Source organism: Trichomycterus rosablanca, chromosome 17 (assembly GCF_030014385.1).
Source record: "Trichomycterus rosablanca isolate fTriRos1 chromosome 17, fTriRos1.hap1, whole genome shotgun sequence".
Taxonomy (NCBI): domain Eukaryota; kingdom Metazoa; phylum Chordata; class Actinopteri; order Siluriformes; family Trichomycteridae; genus Trichomycterus; species Trichomycterus rosablanca.
The window spans coordinates 10,849,015-10,866,691 of NC_086004.1; the positions used below are offsets into that span (position 1 = coordinate 10,849,015).

The 17,677-nt window shown below is 37.2% G+C and overlaps 1 protein-coding gene across 4 annotated transcripts; it reads right to left on the reverse strand.

Annotated features, from left to right (window-relative positions):
- Positions 1-1,268: 1,268 nt before the first annotated feature.
- On the reverse strand, positions 1,269-17,174 carry dazap1 (DAZ associated protein 1). Of its 4 annotated transcripts, XM_063012542.1 has the most exons (13): positions 17,075-17,174; positions 14,246-14,286; positions 13,526-13,692; positions 13,326-13,391; positions 12,645-12,752; positions 12,390-12,438; positions 8,060-8,142; positions 6,010-6,163; positions 5,728-5,757; positions 5,455-5,607; positions 5,025-5,192; positions 3,113-3,202; positions 1,269-2,057 (listed from the first exon to the last, which is right to left on the reverse strand). In XM_063012542.1, exons 1-13 carry the CDS (start codon positions 17,140-17,142, stop codon positions 1,885-1,887), a joined length of 1,350 nt encoding a protein of 449 aa, XP_062868612.1. In that variant the 5' UTR covers positions 17,143-17,174; the 3' UTR covers positions 1,269-1,884. The 4 variants fall into 4 exon arrangements, with proteins under 4 accessions (XP_062868612.1, XP_062868613.1, XP_062868614.1 ...); XM_063012543.1 differs by lacking the exon at positions 3,113-3,202; XM_063012544.1 differs by lacking the exon at positions 17,075-17,174 and having other exon boundaries at positions 13,526-13,666.
- Between the last annotated feature and the right edge of the window lie 503 nt (positions 17,175-17,677).

The window sequence follows — 17,677 nt, forward strand, 5'->3', positions numbered from 1 at the left end:
CGCTGGACAGTGAAAACATTGGAAATCTTTTGTCAGTTAAATAATCGTTGAAGAGAATTAACTTATCACAAAATTGTAGTTTTTATTGCAGTTTACAAAATTTCCTGAACCCTGGAAATGAAGTTTGTACACTAATTAGCCGTCACTAATTTCAACCACTCATAAATATGCGTACTGTCTATTATACTACAATTGTGCATGTAACCGTCAGAAAAATATTATGTGAAGAGCTGATGATAGTAACCCAGTACACGTCGAATCCAGCAGATTTGCACAGGCTTAATGAATTAACCTGAGTGATAGTAATGATGGATATGGCCAAAAAAACCTCTTTTAAAGTATGCTAAAAACAGCAAGGAGTGTTTATGGGCTGCTGTGATGGGTATGCAACAGCCGATCTAAAGAGAGACAGACCACAACCCTATAACCGAGTGTTTGGCAGCCAAGACCAACTTTCAAATAGGCTTTCGAGTCTTGGTATGGATGAACTGAAGGGTTACTGTGGTCTAAACTGCAAATTATTTTATAACTGGTAATAAAGTGAATGTTACCACACATTGAAGCTTTCAGTGTAGGGACTGCCAAGCTGCAGGCCATAGTACACATGCTGACCTAGTCACCGTCAAAAGGTCTCTGTAAGGTAGGGAGACGACAAGCAGGTAGAGTAAGCATAATGCTTTGGCCGATGTGCTGCTGGTAAACCTTGGGTCTGGTCATTCATGTGGACCCATAATGTAACTGGTGACACCTACCCAGACATCGTAGCAGACCAGGACTATTTGCTTCTCTGATGGAGGTGGCTTCATTTGACATTATGAAACACAACGGTTTGCGGTACATAATGAGTTTGAGTTATTCCCCTAGTCCCCAAATCTCAATCCAGCCGAGTATCTTTGGGATGAGCTGGGCCAACAGATCCGATCCACGTCTGATTTCATTTCAGCCGCTTTTTTGTGGTCATGGTTGACACTTGCCACACAGCAGCAATCCCATAGACAGGGTGCCAATCCACCCCCTGAAATTACCAATCTTGTATAGTGTATAGACACCCAGCTGGCCAGTAGGTGGAGGGCTAGCTCAAAAGTACAAAAATTGAGGGACCTGATGGTAACGTCTATCCTGGTACCAGATACCACCAAACGGTACCACGTATTACACAGGGGGTTATAATGTTTAAGCTTATCTATGTATATCATTTCTCTTCATCAACAATGCAAAAAAAGCTTGTTTTATATTATAGCTAGACAACAAAAAACTACATGTATCTTTAAATCATTTATTTCAAATAAAACATTTCTTTTTTGCATAAGTGCAAAGTGCACTAGAACAGCCACCTGAGGGAATCCTCTACATCCTTAAATAAAAACCAGAAAAGCGCACATGTAATAGTAGAAAATTCATTTAAAAAATTGCACAGTTCAGGTTTATAATACATAATTGGAATTCCTATTTCAAATAAATTTAAATAAAATGGTCAAAGGCTCAGAGTAAACAAAAATGCACAAAATTGAAAAATGAACTATTTCCACCCTAATAAAATTAAAGCTGAAGGAATGGGAGACCCTGTCACTCCATTGACTGGTATGGTTCTGTGCTGATGTTTCACCAATCGAAAAAATCTATTGCTATGTAGCTCCGTCTCACTATAAAATGCACAACAAATGTGTCCTCCTGATGTAGGAGTATAGTCCCTGTTCAGAAATTACACGCACACGCACGCCCACACACACCCACACACACACACACACACCAAAACAAACAACCATCCTCCAATAACATTATTAACGTTCATCAAACACCAGGCCCACATCCAGTGGTGTTTGTAATCAGAACAGTAATTTCCCTGACTGTTTGTATTGCATTGCGGAGGTTGGAGGGGAACGCTCAGCGCCGATAAGGATGGAAGCCCTGGACGTTGTGGTTTTGCCCACGACCAAAAGTGCTGGCGGTGGGCTGCAGTGCAGATGTGGGTTGTGCAGAAGGGGCACCGTATGAGGCAGCTGGCTGGCTGGGGTCAGCAAAGCCATGTCCAAAACCACTCAGATCCTGTCCATAGCCTGTATATAAATATAATAATATCAGGTAAATTTCTCATATTAACCAAATAAATAAAGGAGGATCAGGAACAAGAGTGTAGTTAGTGAAACATTTTTCAGCAATTATTCGAAATACAGACATAGAATTCCCATTTAAACAAAATAATGAAAATGTTTGAAGAGATATGATTAAACAGAAATGCTTGCACAATCAAAATCTGTGTAAAACGTCCACTTTACAGTAATTTTTTTTTAAATGAGGGTAATATTGATGAAATAAGCTTTAGTTCACACATCATCCAGTAATGAAATAATTAAATAATAATTGAATCAGGTAATTGTACTAGAAGGGTTGCAGTGTCTGTTTATTTGGCATTTTGACTTTGCAGTGCATTTACACAAAACCCTACCACATAAATTGAGGGTAAATTTCTGTGCAAACATGCAAATGTGGAAGGGTTTAAAGATTAGACAGAAAGGAACCGCTTGCTGCCGTGGCCACAAATAAGAAGAGTGGATTATAAGCTATGAAATGCTAGCATTTTTTTTCCTGAAATGTAGCCATTTCTTTTAACATTTTCAAATAAATTGCAAATGTTGCATGAAAGACAGTAAGACAGTAGCATGAATTACAGAGAGAAAACATCCATTTGTTATAATTCGATCACCCTTTAGCCAGCAAAGCAATGCAAAGATGGAAGAGAAATGAAAAGTTGAAGGAAGTCCTCTTCATACAGTAAACTACAGCTACAACGTCATCGGTGTAGGTCATTAAAAGGAGAAAAATGCATTTAAAGGTGTACTGTTTTAGTCCAAAATACAGCTCTTTTTTCTAGCACTACCCCATATGCCCACCCGCCGCCAAAAATGACGAGTAGCTATATAAGTATACCATATGGAGAGCAAAATCATATACAAGGCATGTAAAATGCATCCAAACATATGCATACAGTGTGCACAGCCTTGAAGATGAAAAATGCATGTGAGTATAAACCAAAACTAGAACTAAAACCTCATGACACTGTGCTATTTTTCGTTTGATTTAGTGGTTGTAAAATGCATTAGCTCCCACCTACCTGCACTATTTCCCTGCTCATCCTGACCATTACTGTGAGAGGGACGCGTTGGTCCGTAGGCAGAGGGGTCCTGAGGATAGTTACCCAAGCCTAGCAGGAAGATGAGGAGACCAGGTTGACTAAACCCAGAGATATCCTATCTGTGTTACTAGCTCTGGGGGAGAGCTTCCGATACAAATTATTTGCTTTTCTTCAGTAAGACCCTGTCCTAAAACTTAATGATGCTAAATCAGGAATAATTACAGTGAATGAATTGGTCATTTGCTGCCTTTAAATAATTCTATGACACATTAAAGGCAGCTGGTTTTAAATGACAATGATGGATGGATGCGAAGCTTAAGCATGAAACACGGAGCCAGATGAGGGCAATGCCACCGCACTGACCAACTCTGGTTCAGTCCACTGATTTTTAGTTCAATGTAGAGGAATAACTGAGATTTCACACCTCTTATAGCGGTATAAGAAGCGATACAAAAACGTACATGGGCCGCTATGCTCCTCTTATTTTTTTAAGATTCAGATGTAATAGCGTAAGGTAGTTTTTTTTAGTGCATCTAATGCAATTGAGTACACTCACAGCTAACATTACTGCTGCAGATTATTCATACTTTTTTGGCCTAGTCTGGCAATATTTGCATAGTACTTTTCAGTCACCTGTTATTTAATGTGCATTTGGTTTTCTCATTTGGTTTGTCACTGTATAATGTTCTGCATAAAGTTCTGAAGGACCACTGCTTTACCGGCAGATGTGGCACTACACCATAATAATCTGGTGAAATCAAATATTTAAACACAAATGTAGTTTAGTGCATTTTGTTTTTGTTTTTTTTACAGTGAGTATTGTAAATACACAAACTGGCACCCGGACAGTGCAGTGGTAAAGTACTTTAGCCCAGGGATGTCCAAACTACAGCCCACAGGCCATTTGCAGCCTCTTACCATTTTTGAAACGGATCACTATTTAGAAATAAAAGTAAAGTTGAACCCCCATAACCCCACATTAACGTTACACATACACTAACCTCACCAAATTTTTTGGATAAACATGGCGGCTCCAGAGAAACGAAAACTACACAGCGAATGCTAAAGATTTCAGATGCGCTAGTTCAGAGAGAAGTGGGTATTTTTAATAAAGAAGTATAATAATCTACCCATCTGGATTATAAACTGTGAGTCAAACATAGATAATAGTAAAAAGGAAGTGTAATTGTTAGTAATCATTTAGATCTTTTATTTTTTTATTTGTTTAACTAGAAGATAGTCTGTGGCCCATGTTTGCATATTTTTACTCCATCTGGCCCCCAACAGGAAAAGTTTGGACACCCCTGCTTTAGCCCTTTACTGCCGAGTTCGAATCTCAGCAATGCTATTGGCTGGTTGGGCATAAAATAGAATAGCCTAGGCTCTATTCAAGGCTTAATCTTAAACTATAAAAAAAACTATTTAGTGTCTACTTATTTGTGACCTGTTTCTTAAAGTCAAAAGCTGATTTTGAGTTTACTTGCTTAATATGACTATAAATGACTAAAGTATTCAAACATTGCTTGTTATTTAAGTGTCTGTAATTTAAAGAAGATATATTTAAGGAGGTATCAGGCCATCCAGTAAGCAACACAGGATGATCTAATTTACACAAACAGCTCATTAATCCACATAAACTTCATTAATACAGACAATTCAATACAGTAGTCAATTATGATCAGATGTTTTAGCATATTTAAAACATTTGTGGTGGAACATGAAGGATCACCAGGTGTAAATGCAGGCTTGTTTGCACGTGATGCCAACATGCCAGTTCAGCGATGTGTGAGAATTTTTGTAATGGGCTTCAAACTAAGGTGGTTTCGAAAATGGATCCATTCAAGAGTAACAGGAGAGGAGGTTGTCAGGCTGTGGTGAGCCTTTTACTTACCGTACTGGCTATAAGAGAAGTCAGGCTGTGCTGGAGGAGCTTTGCTCATGTCCTGAGTAGGGGTGGTAGCTGGGGGAAAGCCTAGGGGAGCAGCTCCAGGAGTTGTGGGAGGGGGAGGAATTCCTTGTGGTAAAAACTGGTCGACTTGAGGTGTGCCAAAACTGTACCCTGTGTCAATTTAAAAAAACAAAAAAAAAAGACAGTACAATGCAATCTATTAAACCACCAAAAGCATATTTTTTAACCCCACTGTTACCCCACAGTACAAAATAAAATATTACACATGGGCAGCATGGTGGCACATCAGACAAGACATCCCTGAAGCAGAGTTCTGCATGTTTACTTAACTGTGCTAAATGTATAGAATGCAAGTAGCACAACTTCTGTTCTGAGCAAGGAGAGCCTGCAGAGAGACGTTTTGATGACCTACCAAACTGAGGAGGAGTGCTGTAGCCCTGCTGTGGATATCCCTGAGGTGCCCCAAATCCTCCTGGTGGAGGCGCCGTAACTAAAAAAGCATTAAAGTGAGATGGCACGTGTGCAGGAGCTCCTCTGCCTGCAGGCAAAGTAGGGCAATATCCACCTAACACACAGAAGACAATAAATATAGGTCATAATAGGAATCAGTTTACTGCTTGGTTGCCAGTCACAAAATAAATCAAAAAAAAATTTATTACGCTGGCAAAAATGTCAAAAAGCCTACCTAAAGGCTGACCAGCAGACACCCAAACTCCTGGCAGAAAGACAGAAAGTGTCAATCATTTCTAGCAAAGTATTTCCTAGAGCTTAACTGATTCTTATTTAATAATAAATGTAATGATTTTGGCTTAATTACAAACAAAGCACTTTTTTTTGCATCAACTGCATGTATAGACTTCAACTATAGAATCTCAACACAGACAAAATTACATTGTCTTAAATAGATGGCACAGAGACTGCTGCCCAATTTAAGTTCTCAGAAGGAGTCCTACTCGGCCTAACTCACCCTGAGGGCTGTAGCTCTGCTGCCAGGTCTGAGCAGGCTGTGCAGGCCAGCCATTGGCTGCATTCAGGATGGCTCTGGGAGCCCACTGATTGACTCCCAGCTGCCCAGGGCTAGGAACTTTACTGTCCCGAGGCTCAGCCTTCTTCACTTCAACCTGGACAAAAGACAAGGGCAGCAGAATTTTCAAAAATGGCAGAAATCGTTTACCAGCGTACCTCCTTCACCCTATTAAATACTTAGCTTATAATTCAGTTTAGATTGTTTTACTTAAGTCAAATACAATATCTCTGAAAATATTTTAAAATATATATTCTGAGTATCTAATAGATATTGATAAGCAATGTTTCTCAGGTTCTTTGAAATCAAATGCAATAAGTAAACGTTTTGAAAATAGAATGAGGAAAACTTCAGTAAAATTTATTTCACAACAATAGCAAATATACAAAGAAAAAGACCATTATTTTTCAAAAAAGTACCTGAGAAACATTTCCCCTACTGTCTGTTGTATCTTATACCTTAATACCTTAACTAGAAACTACTAAAACAAAGTAAAGACTTACCGTACCCTGGCTAATCCCTATAAGAACTTTAAATTTGGCATTTAATTATGAAGCTACTAATAGTTTTAAATACTGATCATGCAGAGAATAATAAAAATATAGTTTTGGTAAGAACTGAATCTTCATACTGTGTCAAACAAAGGAAAAAATGAACTATATTTATTTGATGTGTATAATATGCAGGCCTGAATGCAGGTTTGTCCCAGTACTTTCAGTGCCCAACTATAGCTGTGCCAGTTGGAATGTTAAGACAGATAGAACAGCCTCTAAATAGAACAGCCTCTAAATGGGTTGAGTTATTAGGGTGACCTTGAATCAAGAGCAAGGCACGATGTTCTGCTTTGCTTTTTCTAGCATTAAACACAACGACCTCCTTTTTTCGCCTTCCCTCTTCCCTCTCTGTCGACCTAATTAGACGGCGGTTTGAGCGAGTGGTCTGAGGCCCGGCGCTCGACTACCTAGGACTTCTCCCGCGGGCTTCAGCGCTCAAAGTGATCTGGGAGAGTGCATGAATTGTGGCATCCAACTTCAGAAACTCAGATTTGTGACACAGTTTGATACGCTCCAGTTTCTAATTTTACGACGTATGGCCACCACCTCCCCAAAGTCCCATTGCAATAATGTCATATCAAGAACAATGGTCTGGGTACTGGAGAACATGTTTCCAGTCAAGGGGAGAGATGATGCATGAAAACGTCCTATGTAGGTTATCACGTGAGCCTTTATAGAACACGAAAACTTCATAGAATTGGTTTGTCATTTTGAATCAGCACATGGCACTAGGGAAAAAGGTTTTAAAATGCCATTTACTTATGTACTTTAAGGAAAATCGGGGCTAAAAGCTATACTCGGTTAAGCTAAAGCAAGGCATGGTAATACAATATATTCTATCCCGAGGAAAAAAGGAACGTACACAGTTGTAATTTGTATTTAACTGTTTTGTTTGAATTAACTGTTTAATTCATTGTTAACAATTAATTAATTGGGTTAACACAGTATGAAGATTCTAATCTGAGGTCACTTAATTGAGACTTTGCATTTTAACAATAACAGTAAGTGACCTGGCATAAATGAAGTAAATAAAGTAAAAAATGGAAAACTTTGACCGGTCCTTTAGGTGAAAATAAGTAACAGGTCATGTGATCAAATGAAATTCACTTTTTAGTTACAAAACTTTAATGTTATATATAAACACAGAGTAAATGTGTGCACAAAAACACCTAAAGGAGCAGTCCAAGTAAACCAAACCTTGGGCGACTGACCTAGGTTAAACTAGGTTAAACCTAGGGTAAACTTTTTTTCTAGCTTTTATCATTTAAGCTGTAGCTGGCATGGTAACATATTTTCAAGTCAGTAACAGGTAACACATAAGTTTTTGGATATGTGCCTCCTTAATGTACAGACGTGCCCCATTATAATGGAGAGCATCACTATCTGTCGCCCAAGCTTCAGTTTCTTAGTTAGGATAAAATAAAACTACAACTACACACTTTTTTGCCCATGATGTCGTGAAAATGCATGTTGACAGCCTGGTCCACTGATTGTTCAGCCTCGAAAGTAATAAATCCAAAACCTATCCAACGACCAAAAGTGAATCAAGGTAGCAGGGTGTTGGGACAGAACAAGGTGAAAAACAGGGGTGGGGGTTTATCAAGGTGACACCAGGGGTTTGGATGATGTTGCAGCCTGTGGTACAAGTAAAGGCAGGTGATCAGGGACTCCAATCTTGTCTAAAAAAATTAACAATGCTCTTTATCTATGTAACAGAAAAAAAACAAATAAAAAAAAAGAATATTTGATTATGTATTAAAAGTCAGCTAATATTATACAATTTGGCACTCGTGTGGCACACCAGAGCTGACATCTCCACAGAGTTCAAATTTCAGCTATGCTACCAGCAAGGAGCAAGGACAATGGACAATGATTGGCTTGTCCGAGAGTGGAATGCCAGAGGGGATTTCTCATAACTGCTGCAATTACGACCTCTGCTGGCTATTCAATGGCACCTGCACAGAGACGGGGAATAACGGAGCTCGATGTGTGACTCTCCGTGCACTACATGGATCTCTACATGAACCTGCCTCATGCTGGTGAAAAGAAGCAGTCGGCAACTGCACGTGTCGGAGAGGGTGTGTGACAGTCATAACCCTCCTCGGTCAGGAGTGGAGGTCAGCGGCAGTAGAGAAAGTGAAGTGATCAGGTAATTGGATACGACTAGATTGAGAGGACAATTGTGCATTCTACATATTCTACATTTTAAATTAACGTATACTTTTACACACTTGAATTCTACAAAAAAGTAGATCAAGTATTTTTTCTCAGCTTTTTCTTCTTTCAGTTTCATCCAAACCCCACCTTGAATGTCCCCTTGTTATAATTTTGCACATTTAAAACAAATGCTGTCAGCAGCCACAATCATTAACACACAATAATGATCATTAAAACAGATAAGTTCTCAGAGCTTTCCCAAAATGTCAGATGATTTTGGTCAAACTAAGAAAACAGAAATTTACAAACTCAGCTACAAAAGCACCACAGAGATAAAAAGCCAAGAATTTGTGCATTATTCTTTTGTAATCAATCAAAATGTATTTGTATAGCACTTTTTATGATATACATTGTCTCAAACAACTTTATTCTAGGATTTTAGGACCCAAAAATGCTAATTAGAAAGCTGAGGGCAACAGTGGCAACTCCTTAAATAGAAATCTAGAGAGAAACCAGACTAAAAGGGGACCTCGGTTCTCCTTGGATGGCCTAGATGATATTAGAATAAATTAGAATTGAGACTAAATAAATTACACTAGATTTCACTAAACAGACTAAATAGACACTAAACATTTCTAACAAATCTCTAATGTGTGTTTATAACCAGTCTTCTATAACCAATTAGAAGTGGTACATTGCAGTGCATGTTCATGAGAAAAAAAAGGTTCATCCTGGAAGGACATCTGGGTGAGAGACGCCGATTCTAAGGTTGTTGAGATTAAACAGGACAAACCATGTAGAGCAGTGAGAAAGTGATAGCGCTTGAACGTTCTTCTGCAGTACTAGCACTACTGTGTGAACTACTTTCAAGTATTTAACTCGGGTGGCAGAACTGGGTTGTGAGTATCTCTCACTTTGGGATCTAACCTGATTCCAATTAAGCAACCAATGAGACCCAGATAGGGAATTTGAGGTTTCTGATACTATAAGAGGAGTCTCATCTTATTAGTATTAAATATACATCTGACCTGACATTCATCAGAATATCTACACTTATTAACACATTGAAGTTGAAAGCAGTTTGGTAATGTTAGTTTAAGTTTCAACTAGATTTCTTTTACAGGTCAAAAAAAAAAAATCTAACTGAAAGAGCAGGCTTAGCTTTCGTATATAAATCTATGTCTAATAATAAAAAGACGAATTCTAATTCTAAAAGGGTCAATTACTAAATAAAACTGTTTAATAAAAGCAGCATCTTTTGATTTTTTTTTTATTCTACACATAAGTAATTTTGGCAGATCTTTCTACTAGTGACAGCAGAAAAAGGTGCCACTTAACAACTGCACAAGTTACAACCAATTGTGAAGTAATAATTTTAATAAAGCAAGGCTACAAATATGTTTGTATTGTGTTGTCAGACAGGGAGGTATAACCAGAACATATGCACAATATTTAATGATCGTTAAATCAAACACTTTTTTCCTGGCTTTTATCAGTGTGGTGCCACAATTCCCTGAAGAAATAGAAACATAGCTTACGAAAATGTTAATTAAAGAAAATAGGAAATTAAAGAAAGACATCGCTTACTTAATCTATGACGTGGGAAATTATGCGGTTTACAATACACATTAAAAATGATACAAACTATTCAATTACTACGGTTAACAAAACAAAGCTTAATGCCAGGCATTTTAAATGCAATGCCAAACTAAGTTGAATTTAAATGACAAACTATTCCATGTATCCTCAAAGAGACTTGTATGATTACTTTTAAAATAATCATTTCTTATAAGCAAATGATAAGCAAACAAATTTGTGCAAAATACACTGAACCAACATACAACATGCAGCAAAGCAAAAAACTATATTTCAGAAATATTCCAGAAGTCCATATGGATTGTAGTCCATATGTTTCTCTGCATGCTTTGTTAGCCCCCTTTCACCCTGTTCTTCAATGGTCAGGACCCCCACAGGACCACCACAGAGCAGGTATTATTTGGGTGGTGGATCATTCTCAGCACTGCAGTGACACTGATGGTGTGTGGTGGTGTGTTAGTGTGTGTTGGGCTGGTACGAGTGGACCAGACACAGCAGTGCTGCTGGAGTTTTTAAATACTGTGTCCACTCACTGTCCACTCTATTAGACACTCCTACCTAGTTGGTCCACTTTGTAGATGTAAAGGCAGAGAAGATCGCTCATCTATTGCTGCCATTTGATCTTCGAGACCTTCATCAGTGGTCACAGGACGCTGCCCATGGGATGCTGTTGGCTGGATGTTTTTGGTTGGTGGACTATTCTCAGTCCAGCAGTGACAGTGAGGCGTTTAAAAACTCCATCAGCATTGCTGTGTCTTATTCACTCACACCACCACCATGTCAGTGTGACTGCAGTGCTGAGAATAATCCAACACCCAAACAATGCCTGCTCTGTAGTGGTCCTGTGGGGGTCCTGACCATTAAAGAACAGAGTAAAAGGAGGTACAAAAAAGTATGTAGAGAAACAGATGGACTACAGTCAGTAATTGTAGAACTACAAAGTGCTCCTATATGGTAAGTGGAGCTGATAAAATGGACAGTGAGTGTAGAAACAAGGAGGTGGTTTTAATGTTATGGCTGATCGGTGTATACAAATTTCTTTAATTTCAAGTTTTTAAAAAGCTTGGCCATTTACATCTGCCACTAAACAAATGTGTTTAGTGTAATATAATAATATAATTGACTTCTGCTCAAAAAAGTGCTGCGCTGTAAATATAAGCATTTATGAGTTAAAGGTTGCGGGTTTTGTTTTGCTTTTTTGTCATGAAACGATACAGCAGGTCTTGTAGTTAACCTTCCTTGTCATTTCATGTTTCCACATATCATGTGTAATTTCATGTTTCCTGCTAAAATTGTATTTGTTTTATATTATAATTTCCATTTGTTTTCAGTTGGTTTACTATTCTTAACCAAGCACTGTGAGGCAAGCCAGAAAAGACATAAGGCTGAAACTCAAGAAACAGCAGTGTTTTCGAGGTGCCTCATAAACAAAATGCGTGTGAAAGCTGTGACTTGACCGCGAAAAAAAAAAAAAAAAAAAAAAAAAAAAAAGGATGCACTGTGCTTGCCACACAGAAGTATTGTATGTCAAATTGGCCAGTTTATTTTAATTCATATGACAAAGGTTTCATCCATATAGTAAAAGCTTCACTTAAATCAACTCTGTCTGCAGAGGCTTAGCTTTAGAAAAGAAACTCTCAGTACAGATCTGTTTTTGTGGCACAGTGGATCCGAGCAGTAACAGCTACACTGCACGTACAGCTAAAAACTTTAAAAAAGAAAAGTAAAATGAAGAGCAATGATAAACAACAAGCAGACAATACTGCCGGAGTAAAAATAAAAAGATTAGAAGCCGATTGAGTGACAGATGTACACGGAATACAAATGTCTTTTACTTAACACGGTCATTGTTGTTGATTTGACCTCTTTCCATTCAGGAGCTCTGCTATATGCCAAATACAGCATCAGAGACATAGTGCTAGAGGACATAAAGCATTTTTTCTCTCTTTGGGTCAGAATAGTTTGTCATGACTATGAAGATAGATATATTGGGAGCAAAGCTAGATCAGCCTTTACCTCGGGGTCTCTGTTTCTCTGCATCATAGATCATTACCACCTCTGTGACCTTCAAGGAGGAAATACATGACAAGTGAGTCAGTGGCTAAACAAAGCCACTCAAAAGCTGGTCTACATGCATTAACGCATCAGTGATTGTCAATCTAATGGTCATCTTTATACATTACAGGTAAAACATCCAAAGAACAAATGATCTGATGTCATTCAGTATATGAAGTATGCATACTTATCGAAATACCTCAATCTAAATCTTACCACTCCGAATCTGTTAAAATAGTCCCTGAGCTCTGGTTCACCACAGTTGTGAGGAATTCCACCAACAAATATCTTCTTGGATTTATTGCTGTCACCTTTACCTCCTTTCTAAGATATACAGAAAATAAACCCAAGTTAAAATAAAGGATAATAAGAAAGCTGTCTCTAATGTGACCATACACTCCTGCTGCACACTTTACAACATTCAATATCTATGAATTTTTTACTGCTAGCAGTAGAGGATTTTAACAATTTGCACAATTGGACATGAGCACGAACCAAATTTAGTCACTGATTTGTGGGGCTCATGCACCTGGCCAAAATTTGTCTGCAAATGAAAATTGAGGACTCATTTCACAGTGCACACCAGGCCTGTAAAATGGAATTTCACTATTCAAATTCAACTCCAATTTGAAAGTAAAATTTTACTTACACACAGCTGATTTTCAACATAACTTTCAAAGAACTAGCATGTAATAACTCTGCTTTCTATGTATGTTTTTCTGTGCTTATGAAAGCAACAATTTTCACTGCATGTGTTTTATGGAATGCACCCATCACTGTTTTCCTGTTTGCTGACATTAATAGTATACAAATGAATTAGAATGCTCAGTTTTAACAGAGCTTTTGACAGCTCAAGTTGGCAACACTCATGCATCTGAAAATGACCACACTGCTTACCCAGCCATCTTTCGTCCGTGTCTTCTCAGGTTGCATTCCTCGTGGAGTGCATGGCTTGGGGTCAATCTATGGAGGCAAAAAATTAATCCTCAGCAAATAAATGAATTTGACTTTACGGATCCTTAATTATGGTTCTTATAATAAACGTATTTTACACTTTGAATTGATTGTATCAAAGTTAACAAGCTGCTGTTTCTCACATTTCTACCGTCCAGATTATGAGGCTTGGTGTCCAGTACAGTACGAACGCAGTTTGGGTCTTTGAACTTCACAAACCCGAAGCCCCTGGACTGATTTGTGCTTTTGTCCTTCATGATGACACAGTCCACAACCTCTCCATACTGGGAGAAGTAATTTCGTAACGTCTCTAACAAGAGGAGAGAAAAAGGCAATGACAGTGTACTGCACATCTCTTGATACAGACAAACTATAATAAAAAAACATACACATGCACACACAATTTGCTTTCTTGAACATCCTGGGATCATAACACCTGGCCTAATTTGTTATTAACTGTGGTAGGGGGACTATGCCTATGCACTCCCTTCTTTAAACCATACAAAACTAAGAGTCTATGTTTTTGGTTGTGGCACAACATAATTTATAGACTAGCTATTTAATGGTTGGAATCAATTTAAGAGGTCCACTTCTGGAAAGTAAATTAACCGCTGTGTCAATCTGGTGCCCATGAACTTCTAGGAAAACAATTTATTATATTCATTTAAGTCTAAAATTCAAAAAACATTTAAAAAAGCAAGGAGTCCGTAATAACACAGTTTAGAATCTCTATGAGGAAAAAAAAACTTTTCGGCCATTCATTTGTTTAGTTGAATGAACAATCACAAAACTCTTCATGATGTAGCCGTTCCCCTTTATTGTGCTTTCATCAATAGAATACTCAAACAGATTAGCAGGCTTACCTTGTGTAGTACTCCAGTCTAATCCTCCCACAAAGAGCTTCCTGTAAAATAAGTGGGTGTTAGAGTATAAGTTAAGCAAGATCAAGGAATTGATTATTAATATGGCAGAAAGAGGAACATATAGAATAGATATCATTTGTGGCGACATGGGTTGTAACATTTAGTGGAGTTATCACAAAGCTCCAGCTTGCTCTGAGCTACAGATGAGAAAACCTGAGGAAGTTCGTCACTCTCACTTTACTTAAATGTGTCAATAAAACTGTGAATTCCAAAAATGTATAATGTGGTAGAAAGCTTAATGCTGCTTCATGTAGAAAAACAACTTTACCATAACAGCTGTGTAATTTATTACTAACTACTTCTTACAACCAAAAGAGCGGAGAGTGCTTAGTGGGTTTTCTTTCTTTCTTCTAAAATGTAACCACAAACCACAGTTCTTAGGGTATCATTTTACATACTGAAAGAAATTTTTACCTAATTCCTTAATCTACCTAATGTTACCTAATCCCCAATTCCTTAAATTGAATTGATAATCAGAGTTAATTTAACTAGACAAACCAAAGCTTGATTACTGAGAGCCCTGCTAAATTAAAAAGTACTCAAATTACTCGAACGTTTAAAATATGTAATTAGGCAGCAAAACACATTTTGATTAAAAGAAATAGAGGGATAAGAAAGAATCTTATTTAAATCCTGAATTCTGGAAAAAGTTACAAAACCATCAGCATTCATAATTTCCCCATTTGTAAGAGGTCAAAAATGGTACCCATGAATAAGTTGCAGTTCATTTATTACATTTATACCATATACAATATATACGTATATACAATATACGTATATTACATTTACGTTCTTACCATTAAAAATAAATTACTAATTGATTGCATGTGATATTTTTGTGCCAATTTAAACCAAAGATTTAGAACCACGTAACTAAAATCTACTGCTGATAAAGACCTTGAATTCATAAAATATGATTCTAAAAAAATAAACACCCATAACCTAATACTGAATTGTGACTCGAGTATTGTTTAAAACAACAAAGAGAAGCTGCAATTTGCAGTATTTCTGTGTAGAATTGAAGTGTCTGAAAAAGGTCAAGTGTATGAAATACCGACTGTATGTCAAGTATTAAAACAGAGTAAATTTACACTGCATTACACCATTGTAAAGTTTTTTTTTTTTTTTTTTTAAATCACCACCACTAATAAATTCACGCTACTAATACTCATCACAACGTTTTTAGAGGTTGATCTAATCAGTGGAGAAAATGGAAATTACACAAAAACTAAAAATACATATACAGGCCACAGCGTTCCATACAGTTGATCTTTATTGTTATGTTTATTATAAAATGCATTTAGGTCAACAAAATTACCGTTATCAAACAAGTAACACAAAAAAATTTTATGTTATTACATTTGTGGCCAATTTCAATGACTTTTCCCCATTTACAAGTGCAGTTTACACTGTGTCCACGAACCATTGGCAAAGACAGGTTTTAGTCAACAAAAATCTAAAGACACCAGATTAAGAATTAAGCCAATCATTGAGCATTTTACTTAAATGTATTTCCTATCAAGAACCTGGATTCATAAAACGCCATTCAGGTTAAATAAGGATTTATAAATATTATGATATGTTTTAGCATATTTTAATGTTAAAATGTTTTCATATATTAGGTTTATACAGGAAATAAAACATGTAGTAATGTTACATAATTGTTCTATTACTGTGTGGCTTTTACATAGAAAGGAGCAGTAACATGCTCCATTAATATTGTATTAACTTGTACCATTAACTCTGTTTATTGGCTGAATTTAACATGTTGTAAATATAAAATGTAACTTTTTATTAAAATAGGTTTTGTTGTCAGTATTGTCAATTCTGCAAACAAATAAAAATTGTGCACTAAATTTTTCATATTTAATTTGTTCCCTGTAAAGGTGTGTTAATTTATTTCATTAAAAAATAAATAAATAAATAAAATAAACAAAACACTGACTTTGAACAAGAGTGATCATGCTTGTACATAAGATTGTACAGTTAACGTTTATCACGGAGTTGTATTACATAAAGTTAATCTGTGTTAAACACTGGACTTTTAAACTTTCAATTTTAACAACCAAATAAACAATTACCACCTGCCCTACTCAAAACACACCTCACTCTGATAACACAGCACTGTATTAGTGTCTAATGATTCTTATTTTGGATAGAAAACATTGGAAATACATATGTAGGCCACAGTGCCTCGTACAGCTGACCTTTATCGTCGTGTTCTATATTAAAAGTCAATAAAACAAACAAATAGCACTGCAAACTGTCTCCCTCTTAGTTCCCCAAAAGGAAACTAGACTGTTTGGCATTAATTGTTGTAAAATTTGATACAAATCAACTGTATACAACATTAAACCGTTACTAAAAGTCAGTATTTAGTGAATAACTAACTCAACCTCCTTTAATAAGCTAACACTAGCTAATGTCGTTAGCTTGCAACTAAAGAGTTTGGCACCTAACATTAATAAATAACCTGAATCTTCAGTAAAGCGTTAAACTCTTACTTATATTCATATTAAACTGCAGTTTGTGTTTAACAGAACTCCAGCAAGTTTACCTCGTTATTATTATACCGCGTCACTCACCTTGCCGACAGGTAAATTAGCTTGAAAGCTAGCTGAGTAATGACAGTTGAAGGCTACAGTAGAGTACAGTGCGCTAGCTGGAATGTTATCGCTGCAGTAGCTTCACTCACTGCGCAGCTAGCTCGCAAATAAACTGCTTATTTTTCTAGAATTCAGATAAAACTCTTAGCAAACAACGGCTTACCCAATTTCGTCCCCGGGTAGGTTGTTCATGTCGGTAGTCAGAGTTGTGGAGTGTAGAGCTGCTGACATCTGTGTGCAGTTGAAATCTCCGGCAGCTCTGTGTCTCTGACTCGGACTAACCGGGGAAGGTCACACTCACTCACTCCGCTTTCGGTTCAAACCCAGCCTGCGCAATGCTGACGCCGATCCACGGGGCCCCCTGCAGGGAAGCGCAACCAGCGCAAAGCTTGTCGGGAAACGTAGTCCTTTTACTGACTCTTCCGACCGCAACTACAAAACATTTGGTTTGTTTGTTTATTAGGATTTTAACGTCATGTTTTACACTTTGGTTATATTCATGACAGAAACGGTAGTTATTTGCTACACAAGATTTCTCAGTTCACAAGTTTAATGTCCAACACCGTCATGGACAATTTTGTATCTCCAATTCACCTCACTTGCATGTAACAGATTGGACAAAGTATATGTCCAGGCTCACTGTCTCTACTAGCTGCTGTACATAGAGTTAATCAAGTATAATGCAATCATAACCAGAGCTACACTCAACTTATGTTTATTTATTGCCATAAAAGTCATAATTTATGCATTTTCTCCTTATTTTCCT

Excerpts from the sequence above, each read along its gene's own strand:
- dazap1 (XM_063012542.1), bottom strand. The coding sequence starts at position 17,142 with ATGTCAGCAGCTCTACACTCCACAACTCTGACTACCGACATGAACAAC. Across the intron at positions 12,439-12,644 it reads ATTTTAACAGATTCGGAGTG|GTCACAGAGGTGGTAATGAT; the intron begins GTAAGATTTAGA and ends TCCTCCTTGAAG. Across the intron at positions 3,203-5,024 it reads CTTCTCTTATAGCCAGTACG|GCTTGGGTAACTATCCTCAG; the intron begins GTAAGTAAAAGG and ends TCTTCCTGCTAG.